The 25,213-nt window shown below is 50.0% G+C and overlaps 1 protein-coding gene across 1 annotated transcript in view; it reads left to right on the top strand.

The window, feature by feature from the left end:
- The window catches only part of LOC131212169 (semaphorin-1A), a 97,586-nt gene extending 72,594 nt beyond the window's left edge, over positions 1-24,992 (top strand). The window contains exons 3-20 of the mRNA XM_058205932.1: positions 1,977-2,085; positions 4,008-4,203; positions 7,970-8,074; positions 9,134-9,222; positions 9,943-10,084; positions 12,250-12,371; positions 14,417-14,497; positions 15,220-15,365; positions 15,717-15,799; positions 16,384-16,527; positions 20,733-20,844; positions 21,070-21,269; positions 21,962-22,253; positions 22,333-22,501; positions 22,591-22,668; positions 23,213-23,266; positions 24,578-24,647; positions 24,732-24,992. Of these exons, the coding sequence (XP_058061915.1) occupies positions 1,977-2,085; positions 4,008-4,203; positions 7,970-8,074; positions 9,134-9,222; positions 9,943-10,084; positions 12,250-12,371; positions 14,417-14,497; positions 15,220-15,365; positions 15,717-15,799; positions 16,384-16,527; positions 20,733-20,844; positions 21,070-21,269; positions 21,962-22,253; positions 22,333-22,501; positions 22,591-22,668; positions 23,213-23,266; positions 24,578-24,647; positions 24,732-24,880 (2,341 nt within the window). The 3' untranslated portion in view covers positions 24,881-24,992. The remainder of the gene's footprint in view (positions 1-1,976; positions 2,086-4,007; positions 4,204-7,969; positions 8,075-9,133; positions 9,223-9,942; positions 10,085-12,249; positions 12,372-14,416; positions 14,498-15,219; positions 15,366-15,716; positions 15,800-16,383; positions 16,528-20,732; positions 20,845-21,069; positions 21,270-21,961; positions 22,254-22,332; positions 22,502-22,590; positions 22,669-23,212; positions 23,267-24,577; positions 24,648-24,731) is intronic.
- Positions 24,993-25,213: the final 221 nt, after the last annotated feature.

Here is a 25,213-nt window from a genome sequence, read left to right as displayed (position 1 = left end):
AGGCGAACCCGACGGTGACGTGCTGCGAGTAGCGCATGAAAAATGATTACCGGTCGTTACCGGCCGGTGAGGTGGTCGTTTGGTCGTTACGTCGGTGTCGGAACCACTTTATGACAGTTTGCTTTTGCGGCTTTTAACTCAACGAAACCCGTTGGACATTCAAGAGTGACATTGCCGAACCCGAGCCGAGAGGTGGCCACAAAAGTTGCGGGTGCGCCCTATCATTTGGCATCGTTTTAAGTACCGAATGGAAATGATTAAACCCTGCTACCCTGGCCCCTGGTCGTATGAATAATAAATAGACCGGCGGGCTGGAACACTGGAGCCGTTCCGGGGTTCGGTCGATGATGTTCCCTCGTCCACATATGCTTCAAGCATGCAGCGCGCGCATCGCTAATAAACAGTACATTAAAATTAATATCGCATGCAGAGGAGGTAGATCGTTATTGATTTACAGTTTCGTTGACACCTCAGGTCGTGGACGGGACGGGTCGAACCAGGGGCCACCAGGCCGGGCGGCTGCGCCTCGACTGGTGAAAGATCAGCGGCGCCCCAGCTCCAGCACAGCCCGAGAATTGAGTGGCGCAGATGCTGGCCCCGTAAATTAACATTAATTGTGAAAGTTAAAATTCCTCGCGCGAATAAGACACGCGCGGGCGCACGGTGGGCGACGATTCGGAGTAGTGTGCGTCAAAATTCGGAATGACAGCAATTTGATACGGATGGTGGTTCATTTGAATTCCTGCCTCCGAGCCTCTGTGCAGGGTTTCCGTGATTGGTGAACGCTTTTTGATGGTTGCTAATTGAAATTGAACGACACATTGTGACACAGTGGGGGCCGCATCGTGTGTTATTCACACCAGTACCGGGCACCCTAATGGGAGTTTATGGTACATTGGAACAAAGTTGAAGTTTGCAGCCAACACACACCCGGCCAGAGTACGGTCACACGTGACACACGCTGTCAGTCCCTGATGCTGTGCCGCGTGTAGTGGATTTTCGGCCCTCCCAGCAGCCCAGCCAGCATCATCATCGGCTCCGGGCGACCGAACGGGTGCTTCGACGTTACACCGGAATGGAATATGAAGCCTGATGGCAGTTACAAATTGATGTAATGAATATAAACGTAATTTATGACGACACCTAATTGCTGTCTGTGGGGACTGGTTTCGTGCGGCCGAGGACAAAGTTGGCAGCTTATGAGCTGTTCTGCGTTGTGCAGAACAAGAAGAAGAAGGAGAAGGGCTGCGTGCCGTGTGCCGCGCTCCCGTTCCCTTTGACCCTGGTCCTGGTTCCGTCCGGCAGAACGCGTGGTAGCCATCTTACGGAATGTGACATTATTGTAATGGTTTTGCAAACGTGCTGGCGGGCATATGTGCAGGCGAGTGCTACTAGGGGTCCCTGCTACCGAGCGTTTGTCCCGTATCGGGCAACCTACAATCTGACGGCGTCAAGACGTCGCGCACCAAGACGAACCACTAGCGCTAGCGCTCTCCTTGCGCACACGCGCGTTTTATGCGCAAGGGCAGAAAGTTTATTTGAACACGTTTCGTTCGTTGATTAAAATAGTGCTGGATCTGGAGCCTGTAAAATGCGATGCCGCTCTTATTTATATTACACTCTAGCAGTTATTTACAGGACATTCTGTTTGCTACCCGTGTCGCACGAATCTGCGAAACAATAAACGTTGAAGCGAAACGTTACCGGCCACGAATGCTACGGAGTGTGAAAAAAATTGAAGCCGCCTAGAACATTATGAAGGAGTCATTATTCGAGCAATTTCGAGCAGTTTTAAAGCTCTGCGTAACTTGAGGTGAATGGTCAGAATTAAAACGTTTGAACAATCGGAACATTACTTTAGTCTACGCCGTCGAACTCTTCTAACCAAAAGCTGTTTTATTTTTCTTCCCATCGTTTACAAAAACGAACTCCGAAAAACGAACTAACGCCCTTCCCGGTTTGCTTTCCCGTTCCAGAAACATTGTCTACAATCTCAGCATTTACGACCTCGCCGAGCTGACGCGGCTCTCGTGGTACTCCTCCGACGACGACATCAAGATGTGCATCGTGAAGGGCAAAGACGAGGTAAGCTTTGGGTGGCAGCCCCATATTTGGCGACCGGGCATCGGTTAATGCCGCCTTATCTAGCCGCTGGTCCCGCTTCTGAACCTTGTTCGGCCCACCAGCTCGCTTATCTTGCCAACCGTTGTTCCGGCCGTTTGCTCCAAGTTTGCTTCATAAATGGGCATTTCATTTTTCACTAATCGCTCATAAACATACAGTGGGCTTTTATCCTTCCTTATTGCTACTTTCGGTTCCCACCAGTGGGCTGTCTCTCGGAGATGACATTCGAGAAGGTTTGGGGTCAGCTCTGGGAGTGTGACATTTGCCCGACAGAGAGCGATCGCGCCTAACGGGGTTTGGCTATGCAAATGGCTTCTGATATCGTGTAACACGGTCCCAAACGGCCGTGATGAAACACAGTGTACGCCATGCCGGCGAGCAGACTATCTCCGACAGGGCGTTTCCTCCGTTTTCTACTCGAAAGGGCAACAAACTCCGCGTGGATTTTCCCCGTCAACATTTGGCAAAAACACGCAATACCCTCATCTACTGTCAGCGGTCCTATGTTGCCCCGTTGAATCGTGTGACCGACGGCAATTTGGGCACTTTTGTTTACTTATATACTTGTTGTGTGCCCAAACACTATGCCCAAAGACGCCAGCCGTTTCGGTCGATCCCTACGCTCTCCGGATTAAAACTTTGCTTAATTCTTTTTATGTTCATTATAAAATGGTTTCGATTTCGAGTTCGAGTCCTATTGCGGACCTGATTTACCACGCTCCGATTTTTTGCTGCAGCTGTTCCTCCGTTTACAACTGTTGTTCGAATATTAAGTGGTTCATTGATTAAATTAATAGTACTGTCGTGAGCAGTTGTTGATGCTTTTAACAAAATTAAAAACCCGCAGTATCCTGCACCTGCAACCAACCCCGAATAAAAATGGACACGATAAAAGCCAACCCGAGCCAAGCGAATGGTGGTGGTACATCTAATTGTGTAAATGAGCAATGAAATGAAACGAGCGTTTGCGGCAGGTCCTTTCGGGCCGAGATAGTTCAACCGGCGACCATTTATATCCTCTGCGCCGTACCGTGCCGGAGACGAGTTTTGAAATAACAATTTTGAAGTCTAATGGCGGAGAACTAATTGTGCGCACGTCGATGCTGTTGGTGCCGATGTCTGTCTCCCGTTGGGAACGTGGTCTTCCGCAGTCCCGAAACGGAAGCGGAAGCTTTCAATCTCGGAGTGCCACCAGCTCGTCGGCGGCGGGCAGCAGAGTTGTTTAGATTAACTTTTTAGAGGCTATATTTTCAGTCTTCTTCCCCGGCCGGGGACCCTGTTGGGGTCGCTCGGGCGAGTTACTAGGATTTCTCGGGCATTTGCTGATTTAATGTTTGCTGACGAGCAGGGCGCTTAGACAAGCGCATTTACTTACGGGCACTGTGCACCAGCAAAAAACGGACAGACGCGGGGAACGGTCAAACGTTTTGTTTATTATTAATTTCAATGGAAAACACACACATTGCAAAATATAGCCGTTGGGCACCCGCCCGGGGCGGATTTGAAATTCAAATGGAAAAATAATCCCTCGGATTTCATTTTATTGCTCGCGCTACACACAGGAGTTCGCTTTTATCTTCCCTTTTCTTTTGTCCACCCCAAACGTAAGAATAATATTTTGGTTGTATTTTCAAAATCATACAAACGGGGCGGCGAAAAGTGTCCAACTTATCCCGCATTCTTTCGGGACCTCCCTCCGACCATGCTCTAATCTCGGCTCCACCAGAGACAGCGGTCAAAACGCGGGTCTGTCGGACCGTGGGTGAGACCCATTTTATGTATGCTTTCCACAGCGGCCCCGGCGAAAACCCCTTACGCGCCGTTGACCAAATAATAAACTCGTTTTTTGTTTCTGTTTGTTTCCTTGCGAAATTAAATTTTAGGACGTCTGTCAAAACTACATCCGAGTGCTGGCGGTCCCATCGCAAGGGGCCCTGATGAGCTGCGGGACGAACGCGTTCCGGCCACTCTGCCGGATATACTCCATCAACGGCAACAACTACTCGGTGGAATCGGAAAAACCGGGCCAGGCCATGTGCCCCTACGATCCGACGCACAACTCGACGGCCGTGTTCGTGGGTAAGTGTGTTTCTTCAAATTCAAGAGCTATCTAGTAAATAGAAGAACCTAAACGAAAAGAATCCATCCAAATCCAGAAAAAAATCTATAAAGGATAGGATGTCGATGATTGAACTTTTTTTTGAATTATTCTGAATAAGGCGTTGGATTAGGTGTACGTTTGAATACTTTCCCGTTTTGAAAGGTTCAGCGAACTAACTTTAGTCGCTAGGCTTTAGTCTGCGTTCAGCGATAACTTTTCCACCGACGAAAGCCGACGTCAACTGGATGTTTCCGTCAATCTGCCGCACATCCGTGTAGTGGTCCTTAATTTCAACCATTTCATTTACCTTTGACGAGTTATGCTTTCACCGTCTCTCGCCGTCCATCTGCTATGCAAAAATAGCAAATCCTCATACAAACAGGGCGTCTTCGTAAAACTATAAGCCCCTTGAGACCGACCACACCGTCGTGACCCCAAGCATACCTGTAGAGCTGTAGAGCAGGGAACGGGCAAGAAAATAGCAACTGCATTCCAACTGCGGCACAAGTCACAAGTCGGTGAGATGTGGTCGTCTCCGCCACGGACAAAAGTCTCCGAAAGATGTTTCGGATGCCCCGGGCCAACAGCGCCGCATTCCAGCAACTTCCCACCGGCGGCGGATGGCGCGGCGCAAGTTGGTGGAAAAATATGCATACATTTTCCGTCGAGTTTTTCTTTCACTTTTGTTTCGTTTCGCTCGTCCCCGAAGTTTCACGTCACGAACATATTATCGAGCATCGGTCGGGCACCCCAAAAACTGGGCGGTCCAGTCGCCGGTCCAGGGACAATGGCACTTGGCACAAACTTTGCTTCTGGTGCGGTATGGCGTGTGTGCTGTTGCTCATACATCATTCGCCTTGGATCTTGGTTGATCCGTGGTGTGTCGTCGCCGTCGTCACTGCTCGTCTGCTGGATTGGGCGCGCGCGACGCACGTCCTGCCGTGGCCGGACAAGTATTTTCCACTTGAACTGGCGCTTTTCTTTATGTCCCGCTACGACGAGAGTCCTTCGCGCAAGAAGTAGTTGTCGTCCTTTTAATCCCACGTTCCGGTCGCTTCGTAGCGCGCTCTGCAGGATACAGGGGGCGGTATGTTCGACCTGAAAATATTTCACCCTGTACCGGGACAGCGCATTCCATGTCCACCCGGCAGCCGGGCAGGAAGGATGCCTCTTTTTTCTCGTCCTTCCCTGCCACGGGCAGTGTGACCCGGAGCGAAACTGTATTGACCATCGTTTTTTTTATCCCCCAACCAAACGAAGATGTTCTGGTCCCCGCGCCGTGAAGGTATCATTGCCCTCCGGTTTCACCGGAAGGACGGGAGCTGTGACGGGGAGGGCTGTGAGTGCCAAATGCGACCGGGACACCCAGCTGCTCGCGAAACCATTCCTTCATTAGTCGCTAACCGGAAATCACGTAACCGTTACGTAACGACGGGGCCAAGACACCACACGGACCACCACAGGGAAGCTTTCGGGGTCCTCGTTAAGAGCGAGAAAGGGAGTGTCGGTGGTTACAGGAAACATAAAAAATGTTCCCACACCCTCCCCCCACCAGCACGCCGGGCAACTGCTGCTGCCGAACCGGAAACTGGCAGCATAAATTGGCTTACGAGTAATGACTTGACCGGATGTGTGATGATGTAAAAAAAGGACTCGTTATGTGTGTGCCGGGTGGGAGCAGATGCAAAGTACGAATCGCTATGGCAAACGACACTCGGGCACGCTGCTGACCGTCGTCGTAACGGCGGCACATCGTGCCTCTATTCCGCAAGGAGAAAGAATTTCCGCAATTTCCCTGCTCTGTGCAAAGTGCTGCACTTGTTTTGGTTTTATATTTGCGCTTTCCTCAATTTGCCACGTAACGGGTACCGCCACGGGACTGTTGTTTGTGCCCTTTCCAGTTTCGAGCGAAAAACATAAGATGCCGGGCGCGCGCGGACTTTTGTGAAAAGTGTGCAGAAAATTGGCTGTCAGGAAAAGGAGATTTCTCATCCGTTTCGCGGCTGCTTTCCGCTTTTTTCCATTTCTTCTTGCTGCATGTTGTTTGCTTAAATTGCAAATGCACTGCACCGCTAAGCCACACACAACACTCTTGGGAGGCAGTCGGCCATGTGTGTGCTTCCGTTGGACACCAGTGGACAACCGTGCACCGTGATGAAAATTCCGCTCCGCTTCTTTACGGCTGAAACACTGGCAAGAGTCCGGGGAGGTCCCAATTTTTTCGGGAGAACAACCTAGAGAGTCATTTTACGGATCCCCAGCACGGCACGAGGAGGATCATGGCTTTTTGGCCACAGCGCGGTTATGAATGAATAAACGCGCACACCTAACGAGGCTAGATTCCGTTCGGTTTCGATCGTAACTAGAATTTATGGCTTTAGTTTGGCGGATTGCTTTGCGATTGTTTTTCATTCATTTGTTTCTATCTTTACTTCCTGTTCTTTCTGTTCTTTGTTTTCTTTCTATGTTCTCCGTTGATTGATTTGGATTTTTACATATTTGGCCTTTCGTTAGAACATTACTATAGATAGAACAAAAAGGTAAAGGCAGAGGGGTGCTTCGAAAATGGCAAACGTATCGTCGGGGATCGCTGATAACAGCGAAAATCACCCTAAAAGAACAATCGATACCAAGGACCTAACTGTGCACTGAATACTAAGGAATGTGCACTGAACAAACGAATCCTGCTTCAAGAGCCCATCCATAAACTCCCCGTAAAGTGTAAAGTTGATAAACGGAGCACGGGTGAGTTAAATTCTTGTTTACCCTGGCCACCGCTAGTTGTGGTGAGCTCTTCTGTTCCCGCCGGAATCTCATTATCCGCGCGCGGAGCGGATTGATTTCCCTTTGATGGGCACCACCGGAGCAAGTCCCTCCGGTGGTGGTGGTGGCTTATGGTGGGTGCGGTGTATCGCGTATCCCGTAAGCGTATCATTCGGGGCGCAGAAGTTTACGACACTTGAACTCTCTCCCGTCGGGATGTCTCGGCATAATCCGCGTGGCAGCGTCTTCAGCAGCGTGCGGTGGGGAAGGTTTTTCTCCCGTTCCCAATCGGTTCCCAATCATTATCCTTACCGTGCCGTGCCGTTTCGTGTCGAGGGTGTGTGTGGCTCTGCCTCGGGACGCCATTGATTTTGCTGTGCACTGGCTGGCCGGGCTGGGCTGGTTTGCGGGTGGGTAGGTTTAATAAAATCTATCGTTTCGTCGAAAATTTTCTTTTGATGTTGCATCGACGACCCGCAGCGGAAAAAGTCAATTTAGCCCGGCTCGGCGGCAGCAGCAGCAGCAGCAGCACCACGTCAGCACCTTGATGAGTTCTTGCGGCTTGGGCGATGCTTTATCGTGCGTAAAAGCAATAAAGCAACGACTTCACCGTGCCACTGCGTGTGTGGCTTGTACGTGGAAAACTTTATTACCGGAGGATAGCAAACGAGATAAAAAGAGGACTGCATGAAAGAGAGCCCCACACGCTCTCGTTTGCTATTGTTCTTGAACAAAACAATATTATGCTTCGAGAGTGGTACATACATATTTCCGACCAATATTATTCATGAGACGTTTCGAGCACATTCTGCGCGCAATCCCCGCAAACGTGAACGTTAATCAATTTTGCAAATCCTTTGTACCGCATTCAGTTCTCATTGTTCTCGTGTGTGGTGTGCATTGTTTCTGTCGTCACCAAAAAAAAGGAGCTTCCATTTAAAAACTACTGTTTGTGTCTGCCTTCCATTTTATCACTCACAGATAATGAACTCTACTCGGGAACCGTGGCCGATTTCAGCGGGCTGGACCCCATCATCTATCGGGAGCATCTGCAAACGGAACAGCACGACAGCCTCAGCTTGAACGGTGAGTAGCGCCCGGGAGGGAGGTCACACCCAGGTGAAGGTTTCTGTAATTTATAATTCCAATCAAGTAATCCATCGTCTTATACGACGGCCAGAGGGGGACCGGACACGGGAAGGCACTAGAGGGGTGCACACATAGACAACGCAATTTTTCTCGCAAATTTCTACTTATGAGCCCTTTGATCTCTCATAAGTCTTCACCCTCCATATAGGAGCATGCCATCGTATCGGACGACACTGGATAATTGTGGGTTGGTCTTCGAACATCGTGTCTCGAGTGGATGATGCTACGAGGTTTGATGAGTCCCGAGAAAACTCTTTCGTAGTTGCTAGTTCAATAAAAAAAATTGTTAGAAAATTGATTCGAATCGCTCGAATGTTCACTCGAATTTACTTATTTGTTTATGATGCTGACCGTAAGCAACAGTGCTTAGTTGGGGACTTACTTTTATTTGAAGTTAGAGTGCTAAGCCTGATGAAACCTCGAGAAGACCTGACCGAAGGGCACAACCGAGACCTTAAGTAATGAGCAGGTTAAATCTTAACTTTAGTGCAATACTTTCTTGGCGTTTCAGCGTAAATTCAAAGTAAGTTTGATCACTTTTTGATATTGAACCTCTAAGGAATGGCCATTCCACTCGCCAGCGGCTTAGTTGGAGTTGGCTCATTCGCCATGCGAGGTTCGCCACTTTGCCAATCATGTTAGGTGTATGCTGCGTAGCATCGGCGCCATTGGTGGACCGTTTGAATAATTTAGCAAATTGTTAGGATTAGAGGCGTTGGGTTGCGTCAGGGAAGAGGTCAGTGTCGGTCGGAAATATGTAAATAATAATTCCCATAACGCCCCCCCCCCCCCTGGAGTGCTGTGGGGTCCAACTGTCAACACGCGCCCAATGACCGGTTTAACCGGGGGCGGGACCATTGCGCTGACCCACCACGGGGTGGTAGGCAAATAGTGGCCGCTGTGTTGTCGGGGAGGTATCAAACTGAATAATTAATCGCCAAATGAGTGGGGACGAAAGGTGTAAATTGATCATTATCGCTTTCATAAATATTTCAGCGCCCAACTTCGTCGGCTCGTTCACCCAGGGCGACTTCGTGTACTTCTTCTTCCGCGAGACGGCTGTCGAGTTTATCAACTGTGGCAAGGTAAGGCTCATGGCTTGGTTGTAGTACCGTGTTCATTTTTTCCTTTCCGGCTATGTTTATGGCCCGCGATCCACCCACCGAAGGTGGACACGAGCTGTAGTATTTCATTTCACGGACAATTTCTTCCATTCTAACCACGCGCTCCCGATCAGCCGGCATCAGCAGCAGCAGGAGGAAGTTGTCATCGCTGGCCATGTCGAACGATAATGAAATAACTTTAATTAAAGTGCCGGGCGCTCCGTTCGGCGCGGCTAATTTTTCCGTGGGACGTCATTAGGTTTTCCTTATTATCAACCGGTGTTGTAGGCCACACTGGGGCTGGCTGGTGGGGCGCGTGTGTTGTCCCCCCGCCCCGGGACAACAGGACCCCCCGCGTTATGATGCTCTCGTTCCGCTTATTGCATTTCTTCGGGTCTAGTTTTTCGCGCTGTTCGCTGCCTGCCGCTTCTTTCTCCGTCACTAGTACGGCCACGGTGACAGCGGCCGTCAGGACGACGTCCTTTTTAACTTTGTGGAGAATAATTTCATTACCCGCCGCCCGCGCATGTATTTCATATTCCTCTTGGCGCACTGGCACTTCAAACGACGCGCCCGTAGCTCGTTATTTTATTTGTTCTCAAATTCCCTTTGGCCCGACTATTTTTTCATGCATATTACCCAAAACTTATCGTGTCCTTTTTCTCTCTCTTTCTTTCTCTTTCTTTCTCTCGCTGTCTACAGGCCATATTTAGTCGGGTGGCACGCGTCTGCAAGTGGGATAAAGGTGGCCCGAGCCGGCTGAAGAATCGCTGGACGTCCTACCTGAAGTCGCGCCTTAACTGCTCCATGCCAGGGGACTTCCCGTTCTATTTCGACGAAATTCGTAAGTATTCGTGGGGCTTATGCCATTTTCCGGGACTTTTCTTTCTGTTGTTGCCTTCAATCGTCTGTTCGTGCAATCAAATAGTGAAGCCATTCGTAGTTCACCTTTTGCTGCATTCCCGTCGACATGGGAGCTTAGTTTTGGGCATTCATTTTATGAGACTTCCAATGGCAATTCCACTTTCCGATTCCGACTTTTCTATTTCCAATTAAAATTCGATCACAAAAATGCCTTCTCCGTGGCCTCAGCTTTATGGGTTTCATTTCTAGAACGAACTTAAAAAATCTCCCAAACTTTGTTTATCTGCCGCACGAAATAACTTACTGCACTTTTTGGTAAAATTTTACCATTTTATGTAGTTGTCCCAGCGGTTTAATAAATAGAACCCGGGGCAAACTTTTCCGACCGCCGCGGCAAGAGATTTCCATTGGCTGGCGCGAGAACTTTAAACAGCAATCTATTCGGCCCCGTGGCCATGTCTCCGTGGTGTTGCTAACGCAAAAGCCATTTGTGGCCCAAACGAGTTGCCTTCTGGCTGCTGTGCACATTTCACCACCGCACCACCACCGTCGCCGCGGCCACGGCTCCCCTCACGGGTTGAACGTGAGAGGAAAAGTTTCTCCGCCGACCGACCGACCGAAAGCGGGGCGAAAATAAGACGTATTCCCGTTCGAAATTCGATGGCGCACAGCATGATGCAGCCCAGCATGATGCGCGATGCACCCGATGATTGCATCTGCACCGGCCGGCCCCCGGGAAAGAGCGGGGCACTGTGGCCGCTCCCGAACGGGGGAAGGAAATTGAATCAACAGCAGTTGAAAAATAGTTAGCTAGGAAAATATTGAAAAGTCAGCAAAAGTGAAAAGAAAGTCAAAAGGAAGGTGGGAAAAAAGGGACGATTGGTTCGTGGCGGGCTGGCTCGCTGGTTGGAGGTTGAGATAGTGGCCGCTGATGTTGCCGCATCATCCGGCAGAAGACGCCACGGAATAGAACCGAACGGGAAAAAAGCAACCGGACGGCATTAACGTGTTGTGTGAGGTTCGCACCGCTGCAGGCCCACCGCTGAACGTCATCAATTCTCGCAACAACTTTGGCCGCCGGGGGGCAGCCACGGCACGGCCTCCACCCTTTTCTCTCCCGGCCGGCCATACAAATGGCCCACCGGGAGGGGTGCAACTCTTTTGCGATGTGGCTTGTGGGTGAAAAGACTGCGAAACTTTTGCGAAAGCCACCCGTCGACGATGTCCTTTTTCCAGCCGAAGCTCATTTGAGTTGTTTTCCCAACAGAGTGTTTCGGCACTGTGTCTGTATCTGTGTGTTGGGATTTCTTTTTTCGGATTCCCAGTCGGAACAGCCGAAAGAATGTGTGCTTCTCTGATTGAACTGCACCATTTTCCACAAAACCACTATCCTGGCCGGCGATGGGCCTTTCAGGCAAAATGGCCGCGGAAAAGTGTGCACTCAACAGGACGGCCGACCATTAATTGATGCCGACCGCAGATAAATAATTTAAGAACTGTAAAAATGAGAAAACTTCTGTATCACTTAAAAAATAAAGTGTTGTTGAGCCTGACTGAACATGAAAACCATAAATTAATTATTAAACAAGATTGGGAATAATTTTCTCACATATTACAACCACGTACTAGGCAGATCAATCTTTAATAACGCCAGTATGTATTGTATGTAATAAATACTTCAACTCTCAAATGGTCGATCAAAGTATTTTTTAATCAGGTGCCAAAAGCAGGAAATTACTAATGGAACAAAATGGTGGAAAAATGAAGAAATTTTCCCCATTTTTAAGCACAGCTGGTGTGCCGAATGATGAACAGAATGAATGATGTACAGACGCTGGCTTCGTCTATGGATACGTACGTTGCCATAGAAACCAGACAAAGAGTGCTGCTATCCAAAGTTTCTGACGGAGTTGAAGTTATCGCCTTGTATCCGCCAAATGTGTGCCACAGTGCTTAATTCCAAAGTCTTTCGGATTTCGGCACAATCCTTGGTCCTTGATCGTCCGCGAGTTACATGTTGGGAGTGCTCTAAGTCATTTAATTTTGCAATGTCTACTGAATTTTACACACCTCCTACTAATTGATGGCACTCTCAGCATTCTCATTCGATGGACCGATTTTCACCTTCTTTTTTCTCACTTTCAGAATCCACCAGCAATCTCGTCGAAGGCCGGTACGGGCATGCCAACTCCAAGCTGATCTACGGCGTGTTCTCCACGTCACCCAACGCCATTGCCGGTTCAGCGATTTGTGCATTTTCACTGCAGGTAGGTCACCAGCCGACCGACAAACGCCGACGGATTGGGGGGAAAAAGCGCGGCCCGCAAAACCCAGCGCCTACCTCGCGCTACACCACACCAATGTGCTGGCTGCCGAGCGAGCATAACCTAAATATTCGATGCGCTACGGCTGTCTGCCACTCCCTGGCGGACTTCGCTTGTTCGCGGGCGACCGAATAAAACAATTTGGCGAATTGCGATTTTCATTTCGTGCATTTAATAATTCGGTTGCCCTCCACCAGTCAGACCAGCGTGGCTAGCCGACCGTGTGCTGGTGGTCGGCAGCATATTCTAGCCTCCAGTAGCCGGGCAGAGAAGTGCGCACTCGTGTAAAGCGCGAGCAACATTTTTGGACCACCGCGCACGGTGCATATCAAATATTTGATGCACCGTGCCGAGCCCGGACACACTACTACGAACCATCGAACATCCGTTTTGCGCCGAGCGGAGAGTTATGTTCGTTGGTGGGCCCGCGCTGTCCATGCCGTAATTGAATGTTGCTCCCACCTGGATTGGCAAAATGGAGTGGTCCGAATATTAGACATCGATAGGTACCAGAAATCGGTAATGAAATACCTATCTGGTCACCTGGGGTGGGGTTCGGGTTTTGAGCGAGACAGACAGAGTCTGGTCTTTCCAAATGAAGCCACTTACTGGCGAGCGCAAGAAATTAATGGTGGAGCCAGGTTTGGAAACATAGTCCTTGTCGCTTCAATCTCAACATCTCGCTTCAATCATCATTAGCGCACCGTGAACCGGGTAGCGCTGCGCGGGTTCGGACTCGTTGGACGTGTCCTGCCGTTTTTCGGCATGATTTTAAGTTTCCCATCCCGTGCTCCGGCTCCCGCTCGGGGACGGAACATTATCAAAGATGATTGATTTCGATCGCGCCCACAGGTCCTTTCGCTTTTATTGCGTCGATTTTCTTCGGGGCACGACGCGTGCCCCAGCGCTCAAGACGCGCCCCACTAATGAGACCTGTCGCTCGTTTAGACGATTGATGGACGGGATTTAAAATTTTATTGCCAAACCATCTGTGATGGATGGCCAGGGAGGGATGTGCCGTTTCCACCCGGGATTTTCGATCCCAGAAACGGAGCGGCCCAGAATGGTGAATCAAAAATAAGGAAGCCGCGCTTTCGTTGATTACGGTTTGCTTTTCAATTACGTGAAAAGTGGGTGCCCAATTCCGTGCTCAGGCAATTGATGAAACAAACCAGGATTACGTCGTCTCATGGTTGTTTTCGGTTAAACTAATCAAAAGCTTATCTGGATCCGATTGCGAGAAACGATGACGACAGCGCCTCGGCCAGCCGTGTGTGCGTGTTAATGCTACTGATATCCCACTGAATTCATTTGTGGACACTTACTAGCAACTCTCTGACGTTTACTGGGCACCGAAATGCACTTTGACACACTTTCGTATCGAGTGGAAGGGCCGAATGTTTTCAAGATTAGAACTTCAAGATACGGAACGGGCCCCCTTTGTCCTGCTAACTTCTCATTGCCCCCATCTAGCTAACCCCCACGATGTACTCGCGCGAAACAATCATCACCAGGGAATTCGGGTTCGCCTCGAAAACCCCCCCAAACGGCACACAACGCAATCTACTTAATTTTTTCGCGCCACATTGCGACGCGCGTTGTGTTCTTTTCCATTTTGAGCGCTCCAAGTTTTGCAGTAGAAAGTTTCAGTCGCTTCCGGGGTTTCCGGTTTTTTCTTCTAATCTACCAACGGTCCACTTAGCGACGGGAAAAGGCTAATCCCTAAGCGGACTCGGAAAATTCTTGCGGCGGGTCCCCCAAACAAGGAAACAAAAAACCAAATAAGATGATATTACGAAATATTCCGCCCAGCAAGCAATATTGGGTTCAAAAACCGTGGAGGGGCATATGGCGCTCCGGGCGCCTCACTTCGCTGACGAGTGTAAAAATTAATCTGATTTGAATTTTATTTCTGCTGCAACGAGGGTCGGTTCCAGTTGTGATAACGGTGTTTTGTGTTTTATTTTTCGTTCCGTCCTTTCCGACAGGATATCTCCGATACGTTCGAGGGCAACTTTAAGGAGCAAAGCGGACTGAACTCGAACTGGCTGCCGGTTAACCCGCTCAATGTAAGTATCCAGTAGGCTCGGTTGTGGTTGTATGTGTGCGTGATGGAGTTTCATAGAAAAAAAAGGGATAATGATGTTGAATTATCCTTTTGGTGCCGTGTCTTTGCTTCCTTACGAAGCATTCCGATTCGATAGCATCTCACGCCCAACTCATGGACTGGTTTCTCGTCCAAGTCCCAACCTGATAATTACTGCCAGTAGTTGTGAGATTAGCATAAACAAGAGCGCAGTGCACACGAAAGAGTCGCTGCTGTGCATATGCAGCCCCATGTTGGCATGGGCCAACGCCAAGCCAACCCGCATTCCCCAGCACTGGGGCACCGGAATTTGGCGCTAATTGGATCAAATCTCGGTCATGTAAATCCTTGCAGCAGCACCACCACTGGCAGTACGCCGTTTGTTGTCACTTGGCAGCGTGTCTCTCTCTCTGAGAATCGCTGATGCTGCTGCGGCTGCCGGCCGGGTTGGATAACTAATTAGCGCTAACGTGTGCTGATCCGCTTCTAATTAAAATAAAACGAAATATCCTTTCCGGCCCGTTGGTCACTTGCCGTTTGCACGGCACGGCGTGTATGTGATTGTGCATATTTATCCTGTCGATTGCGGAGAAGCGAGAACCGGTGCTACGGGCACTCGATGCTTCCCGTTTCAAAAGCTGCAAACCGATCTCATCCGGTGGTGTTCCGTTTTTTCACTTCTCTATTTTCTGTCCGTCGCACCAGGTACCGGATCCGAGGCCCGGCTCCTGCCACAACGACTCCCGGACGCTGCCCGATCTGACGCTCAACTTCAAAAAGACCCATTCGCTAATGGACGAGACCGTGCCCGCATTTTTCGGATCACCTCTCCTGACGCGCGTCAGTACGATGTAAGTGTTTAACATAATATGCTCCATTTCCCCGACGTATGTGTAGTACCTGGGGCGCGCGTTAAATAGCCACCCCGGGCGGTAAAGGGTGGAGTCTCCTGCCAGGAGCGGACAGACCGCAGACCGCGCCCCTTGACCACGGATTTGCTCACTTTTTTGCCGACGAACGCGGTTTGTGTCCGGTGTCGTGTGATAATCTGGCGACAGGCGGCAAAGCGGCGGCGCCTGGCAGAGCGGAACTGTTTACGAACTAGTTTACCGAATGCGAGCGCGCCCGAATACTGCGAGTCCATTTCACTAAAAGGTACACCTCTTATGCCACTTCCCGTTTACCGTTCGGCGAACTTGCAGGTATCGGTTCACCACCATCGCCGTTGATCCGCAAATAAAAACACCCGGCGGCAAGACGTACGACGTCGTTTTCGTTGGCACAGGTAAGCTGGGAACGTGCTGCGTTCGAACCGAGCATATGGTGTTGGCCTTAATTATTAGCATAGAATTGTTTTCTTTTCCTACGCGTTTGGTTTTTATATTGTTTATCGCAGTTGGTTTTCTCTTTGCATTTTGTTTTCTTTGTTTTAACGTACATTGTTTGTTCGTTTCTCTCTCTTGTACACACTTTACACCGGTTCATTTGAGTACTTTAAAACTTGTTTTCTACGTATTGTTTTTGTGTTTATCATTGTTAGTAGTTGGTTTTCGCGTTTCTTGTTCGAGATCTCTCATTTACTGTCAGTTTATGTTTCATTTTTTTAAGGTTTACAAAGTTTGCTTCTTTTAAGTTTGCTTCCTTTCGTTCAACCGCAACACTCTGCATCTGCTTTCTTGTTTTGGTCAATGTGTTTCTCTTGGCTTATCGATTTATTTCACCTCAAACTAATGATTAATGTGTACCTGTGTTAAACACACGCCGACACGGCTAACGAGCTTCGGATCTGACTGGCCAACACCATTCATCACGGTTAGAAAACCTCATCGATCATTCTCACTTTCATGTTTTTCGTCTCGTTCACGGCAGATCACGGTAAAATCCTGAAAACGGTCAACGCAGAGTCGGCCGACTCGAACAAGAAGGTTACGTCGGTGGTCATCGAGGAAATCGATGCACTGCAGACGAACGAGCCGATCCGGACGCTGGAAATCGTCCGCACCATGCAGTACGGTAAGGACCGTCAGCCCACCCCACGCCGTTGTTGTCCTCTCGCAGGGTTGGCACTTTCGATGGCAAAAAAGCTGTCCGAACTACTACTCCCCATCGGGGAGAGGTCTCTGTTTGATCTGGGGGCTGTTTGAACTGGGCTCTGGCACTGTTTAAAAGTGGATCACCACCAGCTCTCGCCATTGGCTGAAGGGCATCGGATTGACCATCATCATCATCATCATCATCGCCATCAGCATGTGCAAACTCCTGGGCGCCCGGTGACCGGTGGATCGGGTCACGACCCTTTCTCGGTAGCAGCCGTTCGCCCTGTGTGCTATTTGCATTTTTCCAATTTATTTTCCTCCCTTTTCCGAACTCTCTCGAGGGTCGTCGAGTGGTCCGGACTTCTTCGGCGGCCCCGGACGGAATTGTTTTCTCTGTTGTGCCTCTTTGCGAATTGAAATTTTCACGCTATGCTAACCAGCGGGGCGAGCCCATCCGCCCGGTTAAATCCGATCGCTCGGAAGAAACATCGGGGCCCGATCCGGTAAACGGTTCGCCGTTCTCCGGCACGAGGCAGTAGTGTGCCCGTTGGCTAGCGGCGAAACCCCCTGGGGGGGTTGTGTGAGTTTTCAAGGTAGTTTTTGGTGGAAAATTCCTACCGACCCTTGCGCCGCTGTGTTGCTCATTTTCCCGCTGTTGTTTTTTGCAGTTAATTCGATTCTTGCGCACAAACAGTCCCGACATCGGATCAGAGGCCCCGGGGACTGGTGGGAAACAGTTCCGATGCCTAACCGGCTTGGCACACAATAATGGCACCAATGTGCCACTCGATCACAATGCAACGGAGGGGGACGTACACAAACACATACCTACACTCGCAACCGATCGGACTGCTCCACCGACGATGAGCCGTCTTTTTGTGGTGGAAAATTGTTTCCGGCAAAATGCAAGCCCAACATCCTGGCCTGGCCGACGGCCGGACCACCATCATCATCGCCATGATGATTGTTCTCGATGCTGGGGCTGTCGGACCGATGCCAACAACCTAATCATCGTGGTGGACGGCCAATACCCGGACCACGCATTATGCTCACGTCCGGCGCACATTAGAACAAAATTCCTGCCACCGCCCCCAGGAGGAAGGATAATGATTATCCGTCGCTTACCCGGATATGACTGTGGCCCTGGCCCGGCGAAAAGAAACCCAGCACCGGCGGCAGATGGAGCATTGCCTGTGATTAAATCGAGAAACAATCGATCGATCCGAACACTTGCCTCGGGGCACGGACTCACGTGTCGCACATGTGTGCGTTTATGCTCTCTCTCTCTCTCGAGAGAGAGAGTAGTTGAAAACACATTAACCGGGAAAAAGTGCGCGTGCGATAGAGACACAGCCCTTTTTTTGGCCAACGCGGAAAGATGAACGCCTTTTTCTAATTTTAGTTCGCCCCGGTTAGTCCCGGAGGTCCTTTTTCTGTGCACACGCTCCAATCTAATGATGTGTATCATCCGTTATGCTCCCAGGTACCTGGGGCCGGGTTTGACAGTGACGCAGTGAGACGTGCCCGGTAATGATGCTGCTGCTGCTGCTGCTGCTGCGGGTGACAAATGGAATGGAAAGCCGGCGGTGGTCGGTCGATCGGTTCGATCGGGCTGGAGTTTGTCTTTCATTACCGTTGATTGGGCCGCAGAGTGACAGAACGGCCGCAGTGTGCAGCTCTTAGGGCCGTGCCCCGGTCCGGAGCTCGATTTGGGTTTATCGATTACCCATCCTGCGGTTCACGTAGTGATAAAAACAGGGACACAACGCCCCATACGACACACAGAGGACTCGTGTTGACCGAGATGGTACCGTGGAAGGTGGATGAGCGGATTCGAATCTCGGCCGCACTTCTGTCGCCACCTGCGTGACAAATTCTAATTACTACTACACAGCACTCGAATCGGGCAAATAAATATTTGTAAACATGCAATAGAAACTTTCACATTCGAAGCCCTCTCCCGAGGGGACACCAAGCAAAAGTCCTGCTTGTGCGCCACTACCATTGCGCCCTTTGTGTTGTGCTGTAGTCTCAGTTTGGTATCGAAACTTTTCGGAAAGAAACATGCACTTTCCGCTGATCGTTCCCGTTTCGCTCAAGATCAAAGGCGCACCCCGGGCTCTCGGGGATAGAGTTTCGCTTCTGCTGCAAGTTTGCAGAGCCAGTGCGCTATAACGCGGCACGGCACAACTAGCAACCAAGAGCTGCGCTTACGGTTCCTGTCATTACGCGACGGCCACCGTCGCCAGCGAACAGTTCCAACGGGAGAGAAGGACCGAAGTAATTACCGCTTCGGTCAAACAAAACTTTAGTTTATAATTTAATTGATGTTTGGCTAAGAAACTGAAACATTTCTTCCATTTGGGAGTTTAATTTCTATTTTTTGCCAGCCTTCGACAGTGTTCGACGCTGGCGCCACCACCAGCCCAGCGTCGGCTAAGCTCCCGAGTAACCCGAGAAGAAAAGTGCTGCGCCGGTCGGACCTCCAGGCGCTTGTCGTTGGGCCAGTCTTGGCGAAGGGGGGCTCCTTGCAGAGCAGCATTACCGAGAACGGTAAAGCAATACCGGATGGCCTGGTAGTCGACTGGCCGGGCTGGCTGACAGAAAGAAGGACGGTGCTCTGCGGGAGCCAACTTTTCGGTTTTTCGTACAAACACGCCACGCACCATTAGCGGGATTTTCTTGTCAGCGCGTCCGGAGGGGCCAGCCTGACAAACGAACTCATAATTAGCTAGTAATTGGAGCAAAGTTGGGTAGCGCAGTGCCCGAGCACTTGATGGCAGATATAGCGGGGATCCGTTTTTTCCTGATCCGTTCGTTATTTCCTCGTTTTCGTCGTTCGTCCGGGTGTGTGGGCCAATGTGCGCATGTGATTATGCTAAGTTCGTTAGCAAAAGTTGCGCTGGCTAAACAGGGCACACTCATACACACTCCGAGACAGCACACAGAGCGGCGCAGACACAGAGCAAACGTCCTGAAGCCAGAGGCTCAGGGCGATGGAAGTTTTAGGTTCTTGCGCGTTTAAGAAAGCTTCCCAACTTGCCCCGGCCCCGGAGATGCATGTTTTAAAACAGTTTACGGAGGAAGTTCGGTGCGCTATCGGGGGTAGCTTCGGGACCTGCCACAGTTCCTGCAAAATCGATCGAAGTTCTTTTCTTGTGTGTTTCCTTTTTCCTTCTTGAATGGGGCAATGAGAATGTAAACGAGTTTTGTATCTCTGAATACTTTACGCTCTTTTGTAGAAATTGGTACTTTTGCACTTAGTTCGGTAACGTTAACACTCATGGGCGCGCATTAGAAGAAACGTCGGGTTTGGGAACCAAGTTTTTTGGTCAAAGTTATTAGTGGGTTAAATGGCACTCCCTTCCGTGGCACGCGCACATCACAATCTTTATTACCCTTCTACGCATTACCTTTAGGGTGCTATCAATTCATGTGAATCAATCTGTTCAAAGTTCGTGTCGCTGGCGATGATTTCATCGATGATTGGATTTATTTGATCCTCGAGCGCTAAGAGTCTTTATCATGATACAATTGACGTATCACCTCAGATAAGGTTCCAGACAGTTATCCGAGCCGTTCGTCTGTCTATGGTTAGCTTTTAATCTGGCTCCGATGTACGGAAGCCGTACATCGAACCGCCGAACAAGCCGTATCCGAACGGAAGCGTGACCAAATACCGTGACGCGTGACCAAATCTTATCATCAAGGCAAACAGCCATCTCTAGTAAACAAACGTTCCTCTAGTATTTTTGGCAATCTTTTGCCAAAAATAGGCCAGTGGCCAACTTCGAGCTACACCGCATATTTCGGTGCAGGTGTTTTGGACGGTTCGGTGCATTTTGGACCAGGCTAAGTGCAAACTAATGTGCACGTACAGCCATTAAAGAAAAATCACTGGTCTGATGAAAAGCTATGGCTATTTATATGGTGTCGTACATAAATTATTACTGATTTTGTATTTTTCTTTCAATCTTTGTCTCCCTTTTTCCCTATTTTCGTGCACCACCCGGCGATGGTCTCAAATACGTTCATTCGTTTTGGGCGGGTCCATCATCGGTCGACGCGCGCGATCAAACGCCAAACTGCAATCAACACCCGCACAATGGACGACAACAAACCAAATCAAACCACGACGCGCAACACCAACGGAAAATGCGCCCGCACTCGCGCCACGCGCAGACACGGCAAAGGACGGAAGTTATGATGACGGAAAATTAATTATAGTCACCGATACGACCGTGCTGGCGATTAAATTACACCGCTGCAGCAGCGAGAAGATAACAAGCTGCAGGTAATTAATGGTTCATGCGGCGACTGTTCCCCCACTGGCGCTTAATGTGGGGTGCATCCTGGCCATTCGCGAGCCCCATTTTAGAGTGAGCTTAGTGTGTCGTAAACATTTGCCTACATAATTACTGTTAAATAATGTTTGTAATTGTTAAATGTACCCCACAGTATTGTGAAACGGATATAGAGGCGGCGGAGCACGTTTTGATGTTTTGTTTCCTTTTTCCAGCGAGTGCGTGGCACTGCAGGACCCGTACTGCGCCTGGGACAAAATCGGAGGCAAGTGCCGGTCGCACGGCGCACCCCGGTGGTCGGAGGAGAACATGTTCTACCAGAGTGTGGCCACCGGCGACCACGCAGCGTGCCCGTCGGGCAAGATGGCAAAGGATCCCGGAAGCCCGGTGGAACGGCAAGGATACCGAGGAGGAGGTACGTGTAACCGCCCGCGCGCGTGTACAGTCGCCGAGAAGGAGCAACTTGTCACCGAAGCCTTAATTGGATTAGTGGCCGCAGCACCGCTCGGTTCAGTGTCGGGATGGGTCGGCACAGGACAGGACATAAGCGCCCTTCCGGCGGCTGCACTGCAGCTCTCGGGAGGGTGGTAGACGGCCAGTGGTTCGTGGACGGTCACTTAACTCGCTTGTAAACGAGACACACACGATGCATTAACGGCGGGGACCCGATACAAGCTGGCTCGTTGTCGTGTGCAACCACCAACGGGGCCAGCAGCTAATCGAAGTTTCGCACAAGTTTTTCGAGCTGAAACTGGAATCAGTATCCTGCGGCCGAATCCCACACCAGCAGCCCTAAGTGACTGGAAGAAATGCCCACCGGAAGCGGTTTCGGTTTCTCGTTTTTGGACCCCTTTATGTCTGGGCCTCTGGTTTTAGATTCAATTGCTTCACAATTACAATAAGCATAACAGTTCAACTGGATTAGCACAAAACGGCTCCCCCAGACGACCACGTGCCACTTGTTTGCCATGGTTCCACTGTTTCGATAATTGATTTACATTGGGCCACCCCACTGTGTTGTCCCTCGGGCTGCGCGGCAGTAAAACTAATGATGAAATAACATTTCGTGCGTCGTTTTTTTATGTTTGCTTCCCAATTTCTTCCTAGATTTCGAGTACGATCCGCAGCGACCGTACCGTGATCAGCCGGCCGATAAGATACAGTTCAACTCGGAAAACTATAACGACAAGGGGCCCCAGATTACGCCCGATCTGATAAACGCCCAGTACACGGTGGAGACGCTCGTGATGGCCGTGCTGGCGGGGGCCATCTTTGCGCTGCTGGTCGGCTTCATTACCGGCTACTTCTGTGGCCGCCGGTGCCACAAGGACGAGGACGACAATCTGCCCTACCCGGACACCGAGTACGAGTACTTCGAACAGCGTCAGAATGTTAATCGGTATGTGGACACACCCTTTGGACGAAGCGATGCGGCGGCGAAGTATAATGGGTCCCCGTTTCTTGATTTCACATTCCAGAATACAAGCCGAACCGAAGCTGCTGCCGCAGGTCGAAGAAGTGACGTACGCCGAGCCGGTGCTATTACCTCAACCGTCTAGTCAGAACAAGATGCAGCATTCACCAAAAAATACGCTAAGAAAGCCGATGGGTCACCACCATGGCGTCAACTCGGAAACCCTGTTCCAGGTGAGACGCGTCTCAATGGCCTGAGCCTGGCCAGTGAAACGGCCTAGGCAACTGTACTGACTGTGTGCTTCTTTCTCACGCCCTTCTAGTTCCAGCCGGACAGCTACAACAACGCGCGGGATAATTATCGAGGCCGGGACAACTTCGGCACGCTACGATCGCACCAGGTAAGTCGGACAGCGCGGACGGACACCCCAAGGGCACTTGCGGCGTCCCTCTGTCGTTAAGAATCGATGCTCCATTCGAGGGGTGCTTGCGCTCCGAAGGTACCTCCAAGCACCGCACGCTCCGCTCGCTTCCTCGCCGCTAACATTCACTCGCGCCCACTCCGCGCGTCTCATCGTCCTTTCGAGTCCGCGGCGGTCTGTTTAACGGGTGCCCTCTAGGGGCCTAGGGAACAGTCGACAGAGGTACGGCCAAATCGAGCGACGAGATGTGGAGCCAAAATGCAAAACAGTTTCACTCCTTGGGAGCAGAAAACAACGACACGCAAACGAACAGACACATTGCTGCCGCCGCCACCACCATTAGCATTAGATGCTGAACTTATCCTAACTTTTCTCTCTTTCTCTCTCTCTCTCTCTCTTTCTCTCTTCTCTCTTCTCTCTTTCTCTCTTGATCACGCTCTACTTTCTGTTTTCCATCCGCCCACTTTCCACCCCATCGGTGTGTCCTGCTTTCTCCTTGCGCGCCCGTCATCATTTCCAACAGGGTGATAATTATCGTCGCGGTGACGGATTTTCAACGACAAGAAGTGTCAAAAAAGTAGGTTCCAACGCGCCAACGAGTGGTTCCGTTTTTTGTCACGTTTCATGTGCTCCGTGAGGCGTGTTCTCGCGAAACAAAGAGAAACGCGTCACAGTTCCTTTTTTATATATCTTCATGAATGATACCTTAAATCACCATCATCGTCATCGGCGTGTTCTCATCATCGCTTCCACCCGTGCTTGGACACTCGTGTCACTAACACTGGTTCTGCTTCTTGAATTGCACCAAAACCAAACACTCACATTCCACTGTTCGTATTCCTTTTTTTGTGAGTCGTAACCAATGGTGGAACCATTGTTTGGTGGTTCTTTAATAAACTTCGATGGATTTGTCACCCCTTGTGTTGTTTCTAAGCTCTTGTTTCTCTGTTTTTGCTCTTGTTATCTCTTTTTTCTATTCCTTATTTACTGTCGATAATTCGTGAAATGGCCAGAAGAAGATGATAATTTCGTTTCGCGGCTTGATCGTTAGCCAGTTTTTATCGCTTCATGCATGATTGTTTCATCACCTTCCAACATTCAATCTCACGTTCATTCGCTTCCGCACTTTATTGTCCGCCTTTGTCCGAATTTTGGTTTTGTCCACCATCATCCGCCTCTTTGCCAATTGCCAAACGGTTAAAGTTCACTTCGTGCTTCTTCGGTTCATTCGATCCTCCGTTCCGTCTGTGATATCCTTTTGTTGGGCATTTGAACATTATAAAAATCATTCAATAAACTCAAGATTCTATTTTATTTATCTTTCTCTTTTTAAAACTGGTCAATGTATTATTTTACAGTATAAGAGTTTAGTTTGCTAAAGTGTCCAAATTCGTCCTTTTTTAATTCAAATTTAATCCAACCTTCCCAATCGTGCTCGTGATTTTGGTTTTTTTGTTTTGCTGTTCAATGTACTCTGCTTCATTCTATCTGCTCCTCCATACCATTTCGCTCACCGAGCCCAGCCACCATCGCATATGAGCCGCATTCCCGCTCCCAGCGCCGCCAATCTGACGAAAAAACCCTGGCCTCCGTGTGCAATGTCGCCTAAACAAAAATCGCCCAAACTATTCGTGTGCGGGTCTTTAGTTTTGAGCATGGACATACCAGTGACACGCACGTTTCGCTTTACCCTCTTCGTTGCAGGTGTACCTTTGAGACGGAAACGGGGCGGCTGAGACCAGCCAGGGACTAATCAATCAAAATATGGTAAATATTTATTACCTTCCTGGGTCCGGTTCGAGTAAAAGTTGCACGATTGGCCACCAGTACCTCGCCTGAATGTGAAAAGATAATGAAAGAGTAATTAAAAAATAGCATTTTTATATAGGTCCTTAACTCAAACACTCGTAACAGAAGTCTCGGTCGCATGAAACGGCAGCCGCCCCGACATGGCATGGGTAAAGTATAGCAACGGCAGTGTCCGTCACTGGGCTCCAACTTCGTGTCCATGACTGAACCTCTTTCTTTCTCTGCCGTTTTAGTAACTCAACATCGTTCCGACAGTCCGCACCATTCCAGCTCCGGTTCTTCCCCTGTCATGTCCAACAGCAGCTCGAGTCCTGCCCCTCCATCCAGCAGTCCCAGCCCGCAGGAGAGCCCCAAGAACTGCAGCTACATTTACCGGGATTGATTAAGAAACAGGCCCCAGCAGCAGCAGCAGCAACAGCAGCAGCAACAACACCCAGCTACGAGCGCATCTTATCCGGCGCTCGTCGACAGTGGCGCAGCAGCTGGTGGCGGCGATGGTGTTATACTACACACAGCAACTGGCAGCAGCAACAACGGCGGCACGGACGCCTCCGGTCGCCCTGCCAATCAGCGACACAACTACACTCTCTGCTATCCTAATCTCACCTCTTCGGGTGCTGGTAGCTCGCACGGAATCGGTCCAGCAGGTGACCCGATCGTTTTACGTGCCCACCAGCCACACTCGGCCCTAGTGCCCCGTTCCGCGTCTCCGCTG

The sequence above is a fragment of the Anopheles bellator genome, chromosome 2 (genome assembly GCF_943735745.2).
Source record: "Anopheles bellator chromosome 2, idAnoBellAS_SP24_06.2, whole genome shotgun sequence".
NCBI classification, from domain to species: Eukaryota; Metazoa; Arthropoda; class Insecta; order Diptera; family Culicidae; genus Anopheles; species Anopheles bellator.
Note: the sequence above shows the minus strand (reverse complement) of the source record. Positions and strands in the feature narration are given on the sequence as shown.